Raw genomic sequence first — 19,755 nt, 5'->3', positions numbered from 1 at the left:
GTCCCGGTGATTCTGTTTCCCAGGCGCTGGGACAAGGACACACAAGCCTTTCTCTCCCCTTTAGGGAAAGGAAGGTATCATCGGGCCCCTAGGAATCCTGGGGCCTTCGGGACACCAGGTATGTGCAGGGGGCTGGCCAGAAAGACCGCTGGGGCAAGACTGTCTGTGTGACCTGGAGCCAGTCCGAGCCTCAGTTTCCCCATCCGGGCGGTGGGGCTCCTCCTCCGAGCCCCCTCTCACTGGGCCGTGGTTTCTTGCAGGGTCCAAAGGGCGACAAAGGCAGCCGAGGGGACTTGGTGAGTGGACGGGCTGGTGGGCAGCGTGGCGGGGTGGGGGGCTGGGCAGGGGGGCGGCACAGCTCAGCCTGCTCCTGAAACTCTGTCTCCCCGCTTCTGTCCCCTTCCAGGGATTGCAAGGTCCGAGGGTGAGTGGGCTGGGGTGTGAGGGCTGGGGGGATGGTGGAGTCGGGGGGCGGCAGGCACTCTGGGCTCTCCTGCCGTGACCAGTCACGTCCTGGGACCTCAGTCTGTACGCGGGTGGCCACGGCGCTGGGTCTCAGGAGGAGGCCTGGGCTGGGATGGGGGATGAGAGGCCTTTGAACAGGGCCTCACTGTTCTCCTCTTCCTCCAGGGTCCTCCTGGTCCCAGAGGGCAGCCCGGCCCACCGGTAGGTAGTGTCTGCGCCCCTTGAACTGCAGGGCAGCTGGTGGGACCCCAGGCTGTGTTGGCGGCCTTCACAGGACTGGCCCTGACGTCACAGGCCAGGCCTCCGGGAGGGTACAGCTCAGCCCGGGTGGCGCCAGGCAGAGACCAGGGCGGTGGGTCCTCTCTTGCCCTGAGAGCCCCTCCCGGCTCCCGACAGCCCCCAGGACTGCAGCGCGCAGTCCCCGTCAGACACAGACCCAGCCTCTTCTTTTGCAGGGTCCTCCAGGGAGCCCTGTCCACTTTGTAAGTTGGAGAACTTTCTCTTCGGTCTACTTGGAGTAAGGCCTGGGGTGTGGTGGGGGAGGGATGACAACAGACTGCCTCCCTGGCCCGGGGCAGCCCACCCCGCATCCTACGTCACTCCATACTGAACCCTGGACCCTACACCGAGAGGCAGGGAACCCAGGTATTAGCCAGAATGCACCCCGGACAGTGGATCCAGGAAGACCTCTCACCTCTGGCCCCGGGGTCCTGTTGGTCCACTCTGTGCTGTTCCACTGACATATCTTTAAGCCTCTGGTACTGATTCCGACCCCTGTGTTTTGGGAAGGGAGCCTCCCCACACCAGTGACCAATCTGGGGGACACCAGCTAGGTGTCCTAGGATTTAAGTCAGCCCTGACACTACTTGGAGCAGCATCAGATTCCACGGGTTGAGGGCTCAGTCCTACAAGATTGCTGCTGGCTACCCCCCAGGACCCCACACCTTCTTCCCTCACCCCCCCTTCCCTGCCTCGCTTCCGATGCCAGTGGCAAACCCAGGTGTCATTTGTGCTTCTGACCGACTAGCTATACACCAAAAGTTCCCACCAGGCCCTCCTCGGCATCTGTTAATTTGTTAGGGCAGCTCACAGAACTCAGAGACACATTCTATGTACCAGATTAGTGGCTTATTATAAAAGGCTGTAACTCACATGTGTCATTTTGGACTTCCCTCGTGGCTCAGCGGTTAAAGAATCCACCTGCGACGCAGGAGACACAAGAGATGCGGGTTTGTTCCCTGGGTTGGGAAAATCTCCTGGAGGAGGAAATGGCAGCCCACCCCAGTATTTTGCCTGGAGAATCCCATGGACAGAGGAGCCTGGCGGGCTGCCTCCCACAGAGTTGCAGAGAGTCGGACACGACTGAGCACACACACAGAGGAGCAGCCAGATAGAGGTTGTGCATCATCAAGCAAGGCATGGGGTCGGGGCATGAGCTTCTGTGTCCTTTCCGAATCTCCACCTGTTCACCAACCTGGGAGCCCTCCGAGCCCAGTCCTTTTAGGATTTTAGGGAGGCTTCATTACACAGACACGATTGATTAAGTCATCGGCGATGGGCGATTGACTCAACCTCCAGCCCCTCTCCCCTCCTTGGAGGCTGTGGGACTGAAAGTTGCCACCCTCTGATCACGTGGTTGGTTCCAGAGACCACCAGCTCCCATCCTTAGGTTACTTAGGAGCTTTCCAAAAGTCATCTCATGAACACAGCAAAAGATACCCTATTTCAGAAAATTCCAAGGGTTTTCAGAGCTCTCTGCCAGGAACTGGGTTGAAGACCAAGAATAGATTTCTTATTATGCATCACCACAAGACAGAGTCCATCCAGTTCAGATTCTGAGTCCAAAGAGGGTCCGGCAAGGTTGCAGGTTGGGCCCCGCTGTTCCTCACTGGCTTGAATGAAAACATATCCCCCTCTCACAAGCCCTCTGGCAGTCTGTTCACATTTGACCATGGTCCTGGTTAACTGTTAGAAGCAGGCCCTGACTATGTCCCAGGGAATGGCCAAGGGGAAGGACTGCATGGAGAAGGAGCCCCTGGCCACAAGCAGCTTGAATCCCTGCTCTTCTGCCCTCACTGTCCGTCCCTCTGTCTCACCCACGAAACTGGAACGACAGCCCTGGCCTCTTCCTATACATCCTTCCTTCTTCAGTAAGGAAGCAAGCTAGGAGAAAATTAAGAGATCTAGGAAAAAGACTTTTCCCTCTAAAAAAATAAAGAAAAATGAGAGGACTTTGATTTTTTGAATAATAACTAATAGATTCAGTGCTTGTTATATGCTACTTAGCATTGGTAGCACTTTTCTGGAATTCCCTTGTGGTCTGGTGGTTAGGACCCCACACTTTCACTGCTAAGGGCTCAGGCTCAGTCCCTGAGCCCTGATCAGGGAATTAGGATCTCTCAGGCTGTGTGGGGAGGCCAAAAAAAAAAAAAAGAAGTGCTTTTCATGTATTTTGCTGTTTAGTCACTAAGTTTGGTCCGACTCTTTGCAACGCCGTGGACTGTAGCTTGCCAGGCTTCTCTGTCCATGGGATTTTCCAGGCGAGAATACTGGAGTGGGTCACCATTTCCTTCTCCAGGGGATCTTCCCGACCCAGGGATCAAACCCAAGTCTCCTGTGTCTTCCTGCCTTGTAGGCGGATTCTTTACCTTGAAATCATTTATTCCTCTCAACAGTTCTGAGTTTTATTATCAAGATGAGAGAACTGAGTTTAAGCAACTTGCCCAGATTGTAGTTAGTAAGTTGCAAGGCTTGGGATCTGAACTTGAGAAGGACTGCCAGAGTCCTGGCTCTAGACCCCACTGTCGGATTCCCCGCTCTTGATTTTCATGGGGAGCTCGTGGAGCTATGCTTCCAGGAAGCCCAGGGCCAGGGTTGCAGGTGCAAGTGGAAGTGAGACAGTTACAGTGCAAACCAAAGGGGAGACCCTGGGGCTGTGGGAATGTGGAAAGGGGTCCACACCCAGCCTGGGGGCGGAGGCATCAGGAGAGAGTTCCCATCGCAGGGTGGCATCTATAGGAGGCGTGCAGGGCAGGGTTTCTCACCCACAGCACTGTGGACATTTGGAGCCAGATGATTCTTTGCTGTGAGCGATTGTCCTGTGCATTGGAGGATGTTTAGCTGCAGCCTGGCTTCCACCCACTGCATCCCAGTAGAACCGCCTCCTCCATTTGTGACAGCCCCTGAAGTCTAGAGATATTGCCAGATGTCCTCTAGGGGGCAGCATCACCCCTGGCTGAGAACCACCGGAGTAGTAGATGGAATGATGGAGGACGGAATAGGCAAAGGGAGCAGTCCGTGCAAAGGCCCGGTGGCTGAATAGAGCCTGGTACTTAGGAGCTGAGAAGTGCAATAGTGTGTCTGGTGAGAGGCAGCACCCGTGGGAGACAGAAGAGAGGCAGGACCAGAGAACACAGCACGCAGGCCACTTCGAGGAGTTTGGACTTAATCTTGGGGGTGACAGAGCGCAATGGAAGTGCCTGGAAGAAACGAGCGGAAGCATCTGTTTGCAAGGGGAGGGAGAACAGAGTTCCCCAGAAGGCATGCTATGGGCCAGGATCCCACTGGGGAAGGTGGGGTGGGAGGGCCCTTGCTCAGACCCTGGGGCTCCTGCTCGGTGGGGGCCAGGAGGCACTGCCTGTCTTCTCTCTGCACAGCAACAAGACGACCTTGGGGCAGCTTTCCAGACGTGGATGGACACTAGCAGCGCACTGAGAGCGGAGGTAGCGCCCGGGGCCCTGCCCACAGGGGGTCCCTTCCTTGGGGAGGGGGGTGCAGAGATGATGACCCACGTGTGGTCAGTGGCCTCCACGTGACCCACGCTGAGCAGTTCATGGCCAGCAAGTGACCCAGGAGCAGGGCCGAGTCCTTTTGCTCTCCTCCTGAGTCAGGTAGAGCTGTCAGAAGCAGCTTCTTGGTTCCGTCCCAGAATCTGCCAGAGGGAGGAAACTTGTCCACGGGCTCTGCTAAGACCCCGGCCAGGGTCTCAGCACCAGGATACCAGGCTGAACAGGGTCAAGCCCTGTCAAGAGTGTCCTTTGCTGCTTTGCTTTCCTCCCATGATGGGGAACTCACTACCTCCAAGCTCAGACTGTCAGACTTTTCCATTTGTGCCCTGAGCGCTCTCTCCAGGTTCACAAGCCAAGGGAAGAGCAGATGGAAAAGCTTGTTATCTTCCTTCCATTCTGGGGAGTGGGGGAAAGGGTAGTCCGTGGAAAGTCCTTCACCAACCCCTTCCTGAGGGGTTTGGGACCCCTCCCTTGACTCCTTGCTCACGGGACCCTCCTGTTCTGCAGTAGAAGCCAGGCTGACTGTCCACATCTCTCAAGCCCCCAGGCCCTCTGGGTAGATCTGCCCCTGGCCACCGCTGGTCCCCAGTTTCTTTATTTGTTAAGTGGAGGGAGACCCAAGCATAGCCCCTGCAGGGAGCTCAGATGTCTCCTCAGTGGCGAGAACCTGGGGCTGTGGAGGCTCAGAGCTCCAGCCGGACAAGGACCTCAAGGGGCCGACGGCCGCCCTCTTTTCTCACGACAGAGTTACAGCCATCCGGACCGGCTGGTGCTGGACCAGGGAGGGGAGATCTTTAAAACCTTACACTACCTCAGCAACCTCATCCAGAGCATTAAGACGCCCCTGGGTACCAAAGAGAACCCCGCCCGAGTCTGCCGGGACCTCATGGACTGTGAGCAGAAGATGGTGGATGGTATGAGGGCCGGCGGGGTCTGTCTCAAGTGAGGGCTTCCCGGCCCCAGGGGCGGGGCAGGGCGGGGCAGGGGATTCCAGAAGGAGCTGAAGGAGATGGTTAACTGCTCTAAGACAGAGCACGTAGCCATTACATTCTCTGCTCAACTGGACCGACTATCTGTCCTTGGGGAGGCAGTCATTTATTCACTCAACAAACAGTCACAGAGCCCCACAATGTGCCAGGCATCGCACCTCCTGGGGCGTGGGGATATGGTGGGAAACATAGAGGATGGGTCCCACCCTTCCAGAGTTGAACCCGCAGATCCACAAGCTGGGGATGACCACTTCACTGCAATGGGCCAAGAGCTTTGGCAGAAAAAGCCCCCAGGGCCAGGAGGGCCCCCATCATAGCTCCCCTGGAGAGCCAGGATTCCCGTTTCTGTCCTCCACACCTCATCCAACTCCTCTCTCTCCGTGAGCTGTGTGGTGCCTTGGAAGGACCACAGTTTTAGAGGCGGACAGACCTGAGTTCAAATGTCCATCCTGCCTCCAACCGGCTCTGTGAGCTGGGTGACCCTTCTCTCTGCTGCATGAGAAAGCTGTCCTACGCTATCAGCTGTGGGGCCTTTGGCTCCTTGGAAACCCAAAAGGGGAAACCGGGTGCCGGCAGAACTGCCTGGTTGATGGGATAGAAGCCCTGACTCCCACCAAGCTCGGGAGGATCAGAGCCTTGGCAGCAAAACCTTTCAATTGAATAATCCCTAAATCCCTCGGACAAGTGGCTCAGCCTCTCTCAACCTCAGTTTTCCTTTCTGGAAGATGATACTTCCCAGTGGCGACAAGGGGATGCTTCCCATGTGGCCCCGCTGAAGACTCTGCCAGCTCTGAGCTCTGCCAGAGCGTTTCCTTCCATCACTACAGCTCACAGAATCCCTTTTCTGCTCCACCTCCCTGACTTCATGTCCCAATAGGACCTAGCAGGTGACCAGGTGTCAGATTCACCTGTAGAACCAAGCCTGGGGTTCCTCCCCGCATACGTACACCGCCCCCCATCCCATGTTGCCTATAGGTACCTACTGGGTGGATCCAAACCTTGGCTGCTCATCCGACACCATCGAAGTTTCCTGCAACTTCACACATGGTGGACAGACGTGTCTCAAGCCCATCACGGCCTCCAAGGTACCCATCTGCTCCCCAGCGCTCACTGGCTTGCCCTCTCTACGCCCCTCGTCCCCTGCCCTGGACCACAGTCCATCCAGGCTTGTGACTGAGCCTTAGCTATCTTGCTACATGACCTTGGGAATGTCATCTCCTCTTTCTGAACCCCAGTTCCACATCTCTACATTTGGTTTCCAAATCCTTTTGTGTTGGGCGATGCTTATGGCTCTTTTTTCAAATAGAACTTTCTGCCTAATGTCTAAGAGCAGTTAGCCAAGCTGGCTTGGCTTGGACAACTATGACCATAAGCACAAAACAAGTCAGCGTGATGGTCACCTGGGACACGTGTTCCGGGGTTGTGTATGCAAATATGTAGCTCATGTTTGGTGCCCGCTTACCACGCGATAGTCTCTGGGCTAAGAATTTTGGGTGGCCCAGGGCAACTCCAACAAACCACAGTGTGCAGCATGTGGGCGTGGAACATAACCACGCCCCTGGCTAGGAAGCCCCTCGCTGGATGGTGGGTCTGTAGTTGCAGCAAGTCCTCCAAATGAGACAATTCATGCTACAGAGAAAAGGGTTTCTCTGGCTGCAGGAGAGGTGGGACTCCAGAGCCCCCCAGGGGAAGCTCCGGAAAGTACTTTGTGCTGACCATGTCAGACCCAGAGTCTGAACGTCCGTAGCCCAGCCAGCTGGGTAACAAGTCTTGGCTGGGTCCCCACCATGTGCCAGGCACTGAGCCAGGTGCTGGGTTCAACAGGAAGCATGGCAGCCTCCACAAGCAGAGCTCACCGTCCAACAGGTCCTTTCCCCTCTAACACAGAGGGTCAGCGGCTTTGTGGCAAACCAGCCCGGCAGACGGGTGAGGCTGGCACCTGGGTTGGCAATGTGACTGCCCATCTGAGTCGCCATCCCCATCAGGAACAATGAACCACTGTTCTGTGCTGGTCTCAGCCTAATGATAACCAGTGTTGTGGCTGGACCAGCCTCTCTGATTTTTATTAAGGTTGCAAAATGCCCTCCAGCAATAACCACCCGGAAACAGGAAAAAAAAAAAACATAGAAAGGTTTATTACTTACAGGACCTGGAAATTACAGCACATCTGGGACCACAGAGTGAGGTCTCTGGTAGAGAGAGAAAGGGACAGTGCATCTCCTTGTATTGGAGGAGGAGGCTAGGATTTCATAAGTTCACTCTGTGCTGGTGAATTTAAAACCTAAGGGTGGGAATTTAAAGCAGGAGAAGAGAAAAAAATAAGTGGTCCAAATAGTTGTTGAAATCAACCAGAGCTCTAACACAAAAGAGCCGCAGTGTTGGGAGGTGGCCCAGCCCTTCCAGCATTAGTCTGTGGGGCTGACAGTGTGTTTATTGGAGATAACCTTCTTTGAAGTGTATGCCTCAACGATCAGAGCTTAACTCAGGCACTTGCATCCCACAGAAGAGGAGAAAACCCAACTGTCTGGGCTTATACTACCCTCTGCCCTGTGATGCCCTGTGATGCCCTGTGATGCCCTGTGATGCCCTGTGATTGTGATGCCCTGTGATGCCCTGTGATGCCCTGTGATTGTGATGCCCTGTGATGCCCTGTGATGTGAGGCATCAAAGTCAACAGTGAGGACAGTAACCTCATGGGTAGCTGATATGTTAACAGTCAAGGGTCAGGCACCTTGAAACCCAGGAAATACACATCTGAACAGGATCACAGTAGAAAATCCTGTGATTATTATAGAGGCAATAGTCTGAAATTCAGTCGGGAGCTGTTGTCCCAAACTTGAAGGATCCCATAATGAAACTCAGTGATCTGAGGTACCCTAGAATCTGTTCCAAGATTTGTGTGATACTGTGAAGCATTTATACATCTTGGGCACCGTGTGTAAGTAGGTCAATCTGAATCTATCCTGAATAGGTAGATTGTTTCATATCTCATCCAACCAGTCTCTTGGCCCTGCTGCTGCTGCTGCTAAGTCACTTCAGTCGTGTCCAACTCTGTGCGACCCCATCCCTGGGATTCTCCAGGCAAGAATACTGGACTGGGTTGCCATTTCCTTCTCCAATGCATAAAAGTGAAAAGTGAAAGTGAAGTCGCTCAGTCATGTCTGACTCTTCGCGACCCCATGGACTGCAGCCTGCCAGGCTCTGCCGTCCATGGGATTTTCCAGGCAAGAGTACTGGAGTGGGGTGCCATTGCCTTCTCCCTCTTGGCCCTGGGAATAGGTCAATTCAGTAAAAGAGTAGTATCTTGTTTCAGGAGGCAGTGATATCCAAATAAGGTACAGTACAAGTAATCGGGTATTTAATTTAAAGAGGCATCTGTATGGAAACAAAAAATGTCAAGAATTCCCTGGCAGTCCAGTGGTTAGGACTTGGCGTTTTCATCACCATGGTCCTGGGTTCAACCCCTGGTTGAGAAACTAAGATCCCACAAGAGGCATAATGTGGCCAAAAAACAGAAAAAAACGAAAAGTCAATGATTGGAGAAGATTATAATCCAAGTTTTTGAGTTCTAAAGGTACTAGTCAAGATTTCTAGATGTTGGGCTCCAAACATCTTCAGATGGAGTGAGGGCAGACAGAGGCAGTTTGATAGGTTTCCTTGGGTTGCAATTTGAATGTGTCTGGTCATCTTTCTGAGTGACCCACATGGCAACGGGCATGAAGATTGTCCATACATGAACAGCTGTGATGATCTCTCTGTAGTTTATACCTCGTTAGCCCAGTGTAGCTTGCATGGCTTTGGGAAACATGCAGTCTTCATTTTCAATAGAAAATGAAATCAGAAGGGTGGGAGAAAAACTGGAAACAATAGTTTGGAGAGTTGTACCTAGATATTGGAGGAGCCAAGAAGAATTCAGCATCCTATCCAATTTACAGGTAGAAAACAAAGTCTCAGATGATTAACAGAACTAGAATCCGATGTCCACAACCATTGTCATCTGTACAGTCACCCCCATTTCTATTAAAGAGAGCCATAGAAAGACTAATTTATTTGCAAATTAAGTCTAATTTCAACAAATGTGGTTATTTACACAAGTGCAGCTAGAAAAGTGATTGACAACATGAAACTCTTTGCTGCTTTGCTGAAACCTTTCATAAGGAGTGTCAGATTGAATTTTAGAAGCTTCTTCAGGGCAAGAAACCAAGAACTAACCATCAGACTTTGCCTGGAATATCTGTAAATTTGGATAAATTCCTCTCTTCTCAAAGTGCTCAAAATATCTTCTGATACCTGTACCTGCCAGGAAGTGGGCTTCCTTACTCACCTGATAAGACTGCTGGGAACCCTGTAGTCAAGGTAACAGACCAATTTTTCCAAGGGTCTTTATTGGCTCCATGAAGTCAGCCTTAGTTCCTTAAGCGATCTGGTCGTATCAGAGTCTCTCTCTCTCTCTCTCTCTCTCTCTCTCTCAAATATGACAATCCAGTCAAAGCCTTGCTGATAACCAGTATTTCCAATTGTGTCCTGTTACAAGAATAGATTCTTACTGAGTTTATGCAAATAACTATACTGCCATGAGAATAAGAAAACTCATAGAGTGAATTCTAGAAGGATCAGGTAGGGAGAAACAGCAATTATTTCATCTTTGTTCACAAAGGTGTACTTCCCCAAATTGCTGTAAGTCATTGCTAACTTTAGAGAACAATTTTCCTTAAAGGTGGAAGCAAAGATTAGTAACTGCCAAACAAAAGTCATAAAAAATTATAATCATCCTCATCAGTTCATTCAATGATTCATTCAACAATTCATTCTATGCAATTGATCACTGATCTTGATCTTTTGTTAGCAGTTTCATAAATCCAGTTTTTCCTTAGAGTTCTGTAAATTCATGCCCATTCAGTGGTATGATTTAAAAGTTATCAAAAATCTGTACTTGTGAGAGTCCTGTTCATGAATCTGAAGATGGAGCACTTTTGCAAAGGCATCAGAGTAAAGCAATAATTATAAATAACAAAAGAAATGACATTTTTCACGCCCACAGTTAAAGATCTGATGACAGTTCATTATGATGAAGTTGACAAGGAAAATTTTGTTATTTCTGTAACACACAAAATTTTAGGATAACTGGAGTTATGATGGATAATATTACATATCAGAATTTCAGGAATTTCATATGATTTCTTAAATATTGTATTAATAAAATATATCCATTTGAGGATATCCATAAAGAAGGTGTAGCATTATTTCCTACTTGACAATATTTCCCATGTGATTTAACATATCAAATAAGCCTAATTAGTTTAGTGTCTCTCTTTTTATTAGGAAAGAGAAGGATATTTTGAGATGTTCCAAGGATCCTCTGGAAAACCCCAAAGTTACTTTCAGATTAAAAAAACCTCATTTAGAATTTGACTTGCAGAAGTTTGTCAAAAATATCAAAGATTTTCAACACTTGATTACAAAGAATCACAGATCATTATTTTTAAAAATGTTTAATTATCTACTTAGCTGAAGTGACAAAGGATTTTAAAAGCAAATACAGAAGGTTCCATAGTTGTGAGCAAAAGTTAGCTCTTTTGGTATTGAGAAGACTGTTTTCTAGGTAACTAAAGATCCAATTAAGACAACATGAAGCTCAGGAGATTATTCTGATAAAACACAAAATCTTTGCTTTCTAGCCAGATTACTTAAAAACTAAAGAATAACTTTTCATACTTTTAACAGGAGCAGATCAATACTCCAAGAAAATGTGTCCTTTTAGCAAATGAAAGAAAATTACATAAGAACATTATTGATATTAGCTTATGTTTTAAAAGCCTCTTATAATAACAATCCAATTTTAGCCAACTTGACCACACAAAAAAATTCTTTTTCTCTCTTCTGACAATATGATTAAACTATCTATAAAATCTTCATTAGACAGTAGACAAAGTCAGCTATCATCCCAAGCTAATTTTTTTTGTAATAAAAATAACATGGATTTATTTGGCTAGTAAACACTGGAAAAGTTGTCTGTCTGCAGTATATTTAATGTTGTTAACTCTGAAGACATACCTATTTTAATTAAAACAAATTTAGGCTAGCTTTTATTTACCAAAGGTTATCCCAGATCACATGAACTTGAAAAAATTTGGATTAGTTTCTGTATTTCTGAATGTTAGGAGTAACTAATACATAAGTGCTTATTTTTAAGCCAATTGAACAGAGCTCTTTTACACATTAACTTTGGCTATACTATTCAGAGATAGAGAGAAAAAAAAACACATACTCATCCAGAGATTACAAAAACACACAGACCCTGAGACCCTATAGCTTCCTTTCCAAAATTTTAGCCATGAATCAGATACAATATAAAACTCACTTTTTTATAAATAACATTTGGCTCCAAATTGTGTCTGGCAGACAGAACAAGTTAAAGTTACCTGCTTCAGCAGCTAATACTTTCTACCAATATTTGTGGAGATGACTTAGGATCTGTATTGGTTCCTGACAAGTAATCTTAAGGAGGATGTGGACTAGATATTGCTTTTATAGCAGTTTGTATTTTGAAAGGTCCCTTTCTCTGCTGTTATTTTATTTTTTTTTTTTCTTCATACTCAGGCAATTGTAGGTAGAGTTTTAGTTATCTCCTGGGGTGTTTCCATTTCAAAGATTTAATCTTCAAGGGACAGAGAAAGAATATGAATTTTCTTCTAGGAGTTTTAGTCCCTTTTGTATGGTTTTGGCAGTTCCAATAAAATGTTGTAGTACTGCCCTGTAATTAGGGTAGTGCTCTATTAAAATAATTCCCTGGGTCAAATGGGGCCTCTTTGGAGTTGAAAATGAAGAGGGGGTCATCTGGATAACCACAACTGTGGAAACGGTAAACCCACTAGATCAGGCCAATTTTGTGCAGCAGGAGATGGGCCTCATCTTAATGTTTTCCGTTCACTGTGAGCCTTAGCAGTGATCACCAGGATGGAAGGATGCAACCACGCCAAGAATAAACATCCAGGAGAGGAGGGGCCCTGGTGGAGCATCAGTGGTCTCGGGTCCTTTGCTTCCTCAGCTCCCTCTTTCTTATCCAAGACGGCGAGATGACCCTTTTCAGCTTTTCCCTTGAGGGATGCATTATAGGGTGTGTTTCTTAGTTCTGCCTTGTTCAGGGGAAAGCCCAGGGAGCTGAAGATCTTGGAGGAAATGAGCGTATAGCCTAGATGGATCTTTAAGAAAGATTATGGATTTTAGGGTCTTTAGAAATATTGGCCAGTTGATGCATTTTGGCAGCCTTGAATAACAACAATTGAGGGCCTATAACAAACAAATCAACCCTCCCAAATAGCCAGTTAGCGCCTTTCTTTCCATCCTGCTGCATAAAATATTTAAGAAAAATTTGGATTTCATATAAGGTATAGTTTTTCATCTCAGTTTCTACTTCTTGATTTTCTCCTATTATCTTAATACAAAGTGGGTTACAGGAAAAGTTTGGATGGCACTGTGAACCGTCTTCCCAGCTGGCCGCTTTCCTTCCCAGGGTGTTCCAAGAGACCTCTTCGGGACTGAGGTCTGCGGCCACTCACATGATGTGTGTGGGGTCTTTGGGAAAAGCCGTCAGGCTCCTGGAGTGAGATATCAGAGACTTGGCATGTTGGTATGCCCCCCGGGATGCTTCCATGGGGCTTTGCCTTTATCAAGAAACCCCCTCAGTATTCTTAGGAGATGCTGACATCAGATGTTTAGGACATTTATATTTGCCCATTAATTCTTTGAGTAACATCACATCAGGGATAGGAGCCATAATACCCCATTGGGTCAGGGATGAAGAATGACAGTGATGAGTGAAGCTTGGACCGTGGAGACCATAGACCTCTGTTATGTTTTCCGTCTGCTGGTCCCCTGGTTTCCAGTTGCAAGGCTATTGCACTTTTCTGGCACAACCACCAACTCTGGTCGTAGGTGGAGGTCTCCTATCCTCCCTATGTACAGGAATATTTCTCTTATGCCTTTATCCCAGAACCTTGCCTTGGGCAGTGACATAGCCTTGTGATCCAATTCACTGTCCTTAACTCTGCCCAAGGCATGGAGCAGCTTTTATTGTTGTTGTTGTTTAGTCGCTAACTTGTGGCCGACTCTTTCTCCACCCCACGGACTGTAGCCCGCCAGGTTCCTCTGTCCATGGGATTTCCCAGGCAAGAGTACAGGGGTGGGTTGCCATTTCCTTCTCCAGGGGATCTTCCCAGCCCAGGGATCTAACCCACCCAGAGGACCTTTATACACATTAATTGTCAATTAAGGCCTTTATTGGACCATAAGGAAAGCTGAGTGTTGAAGAATTGATGCTTTTGTCTCGTGGTGCTGGAGAAGACTCTTGAGAGTCGCTTGGACTGTGAGGAGATCAAACCAGTCAATCCTGAAGGAAATCAACCCTGAATATTTATTGGAAGGACTGATGCTGAAGCTGAAGCACTAATACTTTGACTACCTGATGCAAACAGCTGACGTTAGAAAAGACCCTGATTCTGGGAAAGATTGAAGGCAGGTGTAGAAGGGGATGACAGAGGATGAAACGGTTGGATGGCATCACTGACTTAATGGACATGAGTTTGAGCAGGCTTCAGGAGATGGTGAAGGACAGGGAAGCCTGGCATGCTGCAGTCCATGGGATCGCAAAGAGTCAGACACAACTCTTTATAAAAAGTCAGACACTTTATAGTCAGTGGTCTCAGTGGCTAGTAAGAGCCTGTGGCCTTGATCACACTGCTCTGGGAAGACTGTTGGATTATCAAGGCAGGTGTGACCTTTTGGGTTGGATCTTCTCCAGTGGCTCAGCAGTAAAGAATCCGCCTGCAATGCCGAAGATGGAGCAGGAGCTGCAGGTTCGAGTCCTGGGTTGGAAAGAGCCACTGAAGAAGGACATGGCCATCCATTCCAGTATTCTTCCCTGGAAAATCCCATGGCCAGAGGAGCCTGGTGGGCTATAGTCCATGGGGTTGCAAAAGAGTCAGACACGGATTGGTGACTAAACAACAGCAATAACAATCAAGGAATGTGCAGAAGCACACAGCAGTGAGACAGATTCCTTTCCCAGATGCTAACACCCACCTGAATTAGGTGGTTAGTAAGCAAGCTGCGGGTCAGGGGCATCCTTTCCATGGATTGCAAGGGAGATTGTGCAGTCCTGCCTACTATGCCAATTGTTATATACCTCTCAATCTATCAATCAACAACCATGTCACGGTCGGACCAGCCTTCGTGGTTCTTATTAGGATTTCAAGATGACCTTCAGCAGTTACTATCAGGAAACTTTGAGAAAAATAAAGGTTTACTATGTATAGGGCCTGGGATTTACAGAGCCCCCCTGGAGCCACACACTGGGGTCATGGGTAGAGAGAGAGAGAGAGAGAGAGAGTGCATGGGCCTGGGGTTCTGCTTTTATTGGGGTGGGGGTGCACTAAGGTTTCACAGGCTCAGTCTTCATTGGTGAATTTAAAATATAAGGGCCAGAATTTAAAGCATGGAGAAAGAAAAAAGAAGTAGCCCAAGTGGTTGGTTATTGAAATCAATCCAGAGCTCAAAAACAAAGGAGCCTCAGTTCTGGAGGTGGCCTGGCTGTTTATCTAGTCCTGTGACTGGCAGGGTATTATTTATAGGAAGTAGTCTGTCTTTGAAGTGGATGCGTCTTTTAAGTGGATGTCTCAGCAATCAAAGCTTAAGTCAGGCACTCGAATCACCAAAAAGAAAGAAAACCCAACTGTCAGGACTTAGAGTACAGCCATTTAAGCCCTAAATCCTGCCCTTTTGTTTGCTGTCTGCTCTGCCTTTTCCAGCAGCACCACCCCGCCCCACCTGGAGCTTAGGACTTAGAAACGTGGTGAATCCACTTCTCCTCTCCTTTGCCCTCTAAGAGCCTCTCGATCCCGGGCAAGATCCTCTCCCTCTCTGAGCCTCTGTATCCCAGCTCAGCCCCGGAGACAGTACATCAGGACGCTCCTGGCTCTGGCTGGAGTCAGGCAGACTTGGTTCTTTCCCTTCCTTACTCCTTAGCTGTGGGACTAACTCACACCCACCTCAGTATTTCTGTCTTTCGAGTGAGCAACACCTCTGGGGACCATGACTGGGAACTGCTTCCCAGGAAAGGGCTTGTGCCTGGACCTTCCAGGGGAAGGTGAGGAAATTGGAGCGTTGGTGGGCAGCCAAGTCCAACCCTGCCTGACCGCTGTGTCTCCTCCACAGGTGGAGTTTGCCATCAGCCGGGTCCAGATGAATTTTCTGCACCTGCTAAGCTCTGAGGTGACGCAGCAGATCACCATCCACTGCCTTAACATGACCGTGTGGCAGGAGGGCACCGGGCAGACCCCAGCTAAGCAGGCTGTGCGCTTCCGGGCCTGGAACGGGCAGATCTTTGAGGCCGGGGGTCAGTTCAGTCCAGAAGTGTCCATGGATGGCTGCAAGGTAACTCTTGGGGCCCCTCATAGGCCCCTCATGCACAGACAGGTATAAAAACGTGTTCTTACATATAACAATTTTATACTATACTGTATTAGTATACCATATACTATACTATATTAGTATACTATGCCATAATTTATACTATACTATAATATATATTAGTATAATTTTATACTATACTATAATATAAATATTAGTATGCATATAATTCTTATCTTTGTGTAATAATTTTTTATAGCAGTTTTATAAAATTGCTTTCATCCTCTTTCCTCCCTGGGAAACTTTCAAGGGAAGGTCTGGGCTGGTAGATTGGTACTTATTTGCGAGGCTTACTTATAGAAGGAAATATTTCTACTCTTCTCTCTGCTCCCTGCCCTCCGGTTAATTTCTTCTCTTAACCTGGTTGTTTTCTGAGGCTTAAAACAGGCTGAGTTATAATTGAAGAGGGAGACAGAAAGTCGTCCAAAAAACCAGGCTCATAATATTAAACAAAACCAGTAATGCGCAGTATTACTGAGGATGTGGGGAAACCCAACACTCTCACACAAAGCTATTTGGAAAAATTAAAAATAAATTGGTAGAGGTTTTCAGGTCAGCAGCTACATATATATCTCCAGTATATATCCAGAGCCTTACAAATGTACCTATCCTTTGATCCAGCAAATCTATTGATACTTCTGGAATTTGTTCTAAGGTAACAATGTGCACAAGTTTAGCTACAATGATATTCATGACAGCTTTACCTGTAGGAATCAAAATAGTGGAAGCAATCTAAATGGACACATACAGGTCATTGTGACAGTGAAACGCCATGTGGACATTAAAAATTGTGAAGAAAGATGATGAAAGGGAGAGCTTTCCTGGTGGTCCAGTGGTTAAGAATCCACCTGCCAATGCGGGGGCCACAGGTTCGTTTCCTGGTCCGGGAAGGTCCCACATGTCTCAGAGCAGCTAAGCCCGTGAACCACAGCTGCTGAGGCCTGGGCATCCTAGAGCCCATGCTCTGCAACAAGAGAAGCTGTGGCAATGAGAAGCCTGTGTAATGTAACTAGAGAGTAGCCCATGCTTGTTGCAACTAGAGAAAGCCCTCGCACAGCGAAAAAAAAAAAACCCGGTGCAGCCAAAATGAAAATAAGTATTTTAAAAAGAAGAAGAAGAAAGATATGGGGAAAGGCATGTGATACATGATGAGGACCATGATGGGTGTGTGTGTACTCCTTTCTCTCTACCCTCAGATCCAGGATGGCCACTGGCATCAGACGCTCTTCACCTTCCGGACCCAGGACCCCCAGCAGCTGCCCATTGTCGGCGTGGACAACCTCCCTCCTGCCTCATCAGGGAAGCAGTACCGCCTAGAAGTTGGACCTGCGTGCTTCCTCTGACCTCTGACCTCCTGGCTCCTCTAGGCCTCGAGGAGGAGGGAAGAGGAGAAAGAGGCAAAGGGAGGGTACCTAGGGGTAGGTGGGCCCAGGAAAGGCAGCTCACCTGCCCAGGGATCCTTGAGCAGACCCCAGCTGTTGTCTGCCCAGTGGAAGAGGCTGATGGGTAGCAGGACACATGGGGTGTCCTTGGGAACAGCTGATCCCAACTCAGCCCCAAACACCAACCAAAGAGCCGGCCAGAGCAAGCTGGGCCTGCAACCCGCCTGAGCCCCATGGCCTGTCTCCCAGCAATGCGGCCACCCCTTCCCTGCCCAGCTTCCTGCCCAAAGAGCCCCACCTTCCAGCCAGCTTGAGAGAAGGGGGCATCTTGTCAGCTGGTCCCTGCCGGGGAGCTTTGATGTGCAATATTAGAGAGGAGACATGAAAAAAGGAGAAAAGGAAAGAAGTATATATATATTATTTAAACAAACACAAAGAAGGTGCGTTACTATTTTTTTTTTTCATCTGAGAAAGATGTGAGAAGGTGAGAGAGCAGCCAGGGGGTGGGAAGTGATGGATGCAGAGAGGGAGAGGTGAGATCCTCGGGGCCGGGGGTGTCCACATCTGCTACCTCCCACTGTGAAATCGCTGGTGCTCACAATTGTCTTGTAGTGTATGTGATTTTTTAAGGAAAAAAAAAACTCTATTTAAGATTCTGAAGGTGCTACCATTTTTGCCACAGACTTTGAAGAAACATTTAGATGTGGGGTATCATCCACGTTTTTCTCTCTCCTCCAAATAACAAAGTTCGGGGAATTTTAAAAATTTTCCTAATGTCACCCTTGTGCTCATCAGGTAATCTGTTAAGGAGGTGGGGAAAGAAGGTAAAAGTGAAAAAAAAAAAAAAAAGCAAAGCAAAAAAACAAAAACAAAAAATAACCAGAAACAGAAGTAGGAAAGATTTACCTTTTAACTTATGGACTTTGAAATGTTTGTCCTCTGAAGGCAGGGGGAGGCCTGAGCATGAAGGATCTTATTTTGGCCTTTCTTGGTCTTGGAGGGAAGTTAGCTTATCTTGGATGGCGTGATCTAGACTGAGGAGTCCTGACCTTGAGCTTCGACCTTGAAGAAACCAATGAGGAGAATGGCGCTGGGTCAGGACTGGCCTTGGAGGTGGAATGTAAATACGGACCCATCTCATGAAGGCACAGACCATCTCCTAAGGTCTTCCATTCTGGAGCTTGTCCTTCCAAGATAACAGTCATCACTCTTGCTTTTTCACTGTCATTCAATTCTGTAGAAACCCAGTGTTGCTAACTCCAAGTGTAAATGTGGGCGCAGGAGAAAGGCTTGTTATGGGAATCTCAGAGTTCAGCATGGCAGGGCTCACCAGGGTAATCTGAATTGTCCTGTATCAGTGAACCAGTCAGCATCCAGGTTGGATTTTTGAGGTCATTTTAACTATGGAATTATTTTTATAGAAGGGGAAATTTTATGTGAAAGTCTATTTGTGTCTCTCTTTTTTTTTTTCTTTCTAAAGTTGTGTCTCTTTGGGAATTGGATTTGATTTTCATTATTCAATACCTCACTCCGGCCCGCCCCCCCTACCCCACCCCCACAGCCCACCCCCCACCCCCACTTCCTGTCTCCCTGCCCCGCCCACCGCCCCCTTGCTCCCGGAAGTGCGTTTTTTGTAGCAGCTCGGGCCTCATCTCAGCCCTCGGTCTCCCAAGCCGCCAGTCTCCACCTGGCCTCTGTCCCGGCGTCTGTCTTGTCCTTGGGTTTCTCTGCTGTCCTCGTTCACGTCTCTGTCCACATGTCAGTGTGTTAAAACCCAAGTGGGTTCTGTTTCTCCTTTTCCCTTCTGGATTTTAAATAAATATTTAAAACTGAGGCAATGGAATGACGCACCTGTGGCCGCGTGCTTCTTTGAAGAGACCGGAGGGAAGTTTCTGGCAGGGCTGAGGGTTGGAGGAGGTGTGGAGGGGTGGTGGGGTGCCCTGTTAATGCTGCTTCCCCCAAAGGAGAGGGGACAGGGAGAGATGTGGTGCCTCGGAGTGAGAGGGCCTAAAAACGAGGGAGTCGGGTCCTGCAGGGTCCCACTGGTTTCTTAGGGCTGCTGTAACAGTACCACAAGCCTGGTGCCTTAGAAGAGCAGAAAGGGGCTTGAAGATCAGCTGCCATCATGAACGGCAGGGTAACTATCCGAACCAGGAAGTTCATGAGCAACCGACTGCTTCAGCGGAAACGCATGGTCATTGACATGCTTCACCCCGAAAAGACAACAGTACCTAAAACAGAATATGTGGGAAACTGGCCAAAATGTACAAGACCACGCCAGATGTCATCTTTGTGTTTGAATTCAGAGCCCATTTTGGTGGTGGCCAGACTACAGTGCTGGAGAAGACTCTTGAGAGTCTCTCTTGGCTTTGGCATGATTTACGATTCCTTGGATTATGTGAAGAAGAAGGAATCCAAACAAATACTTGCAAGACATGGCCTGTATGAGAAGAAAAAGACCTCAAGAAAACAGCAAAAGGAACACAAGAACAGAATGAAGAAAGTCAGTTCAGTTCAGTTGCTCAGTTTTTTAATTTCATGGCTGCAGTCACCATCTACAGTGATTTTGGAGCCCCCAAAAATAAAGTCTCTATTTCCACTGTTTCCGCATCTATTTGCCATGCGGTGATGGGACCGGATGCCATGATCTTAGTTTTCTGAATG

The 19,755-nt window shown here is 48.3% G+C and overlaps 1 protein-coding gene and 1 long non-coding RNA gene across 6 annotated transcripts in view; one reads left to right on the top strand and one right to left on the bottom strand.

Moving 5' to 3' along the window:
* COL27A1 (collagen type XXVII alpha 1 chain) overlaps positions 1-18,934 on the top strand; it is a 147,689-nt gene extending 128,755 nt beyond the window's left edge. For 4 of the 5 annotated variants that reach the window (XM_070459243.1, XM_070459242.1, XM_070459240.1 and 1 more), the window contains 10 exons: positions 65-118; positions 261-296; positions 407-424; positions 631-666; positions 921-947; positions 4,122-4,187; positions 4,999-5,167; positions 6,218-6,327; positions 15,455-15,673; positions 16,906-18,934. In XM_070459243.1, coding sequence (XP_070315344.1) covers positions 65-118; positions 261-296; positions 407-424; positions 631-666; positions 921-947; positions 4,122-4,187; positions 4,999-5,167; positions 6,218-6,327; positions 15,455-15,673; positions 16,906-17,052 — 882 coding nt within the window. In that variant the 3' untranslated portion in view covers positions 17,053-18,934. Of the gene's footprint in view, positions 1-64; positions 119-260; positions 297-406; positions 425-630; positions 667-920; positions 948-1,649; positions 1,862-4,121; positions 4,188-4,998; positions 5,168-6,217; positions 6,328-15,454; positions 15,674-16,905 lie in introns of those variants that run through there. The other variant, XM_070459244.1, reaches the window with a different exon arrangement.
* On the bottom strand, positions 7,356-7,802 carry LOC110146056 (uncharacterized). The gene is made up of 2 exons (XR_002316395.2): positions 7,687-7,802; positions 7,356-7,523 (listed from the first exon to the last, which is right to left on the bottom strand). It is a non-coding gene; the product is annotated as an uncharacterized lncRNA (long non-coding RNA).
* Positions 18,935-19,755: the final 821 nt, after the last annotated feature.

This window comes from Odocoileus virginianus, chromosome 31, assembly GCF_023699985.2.
Source record: "Odocoileus virginianus isolate 20LAN1187 ecotype Illinois chromosome 31, Ovbor_1.2, whole genome shotgun sequence".
Classification (NCBI taxonomy): Eukaryota; Metazoa; Chordata; class Mammalia; order Artiodactyla; family Cervidae; genus Odocoileus; species Odocoileus virginianus.
Note: the sequence above shows the minus strand (reverse complement) of the source record. Positions and strands in the feature narration are given on the sequence as shown.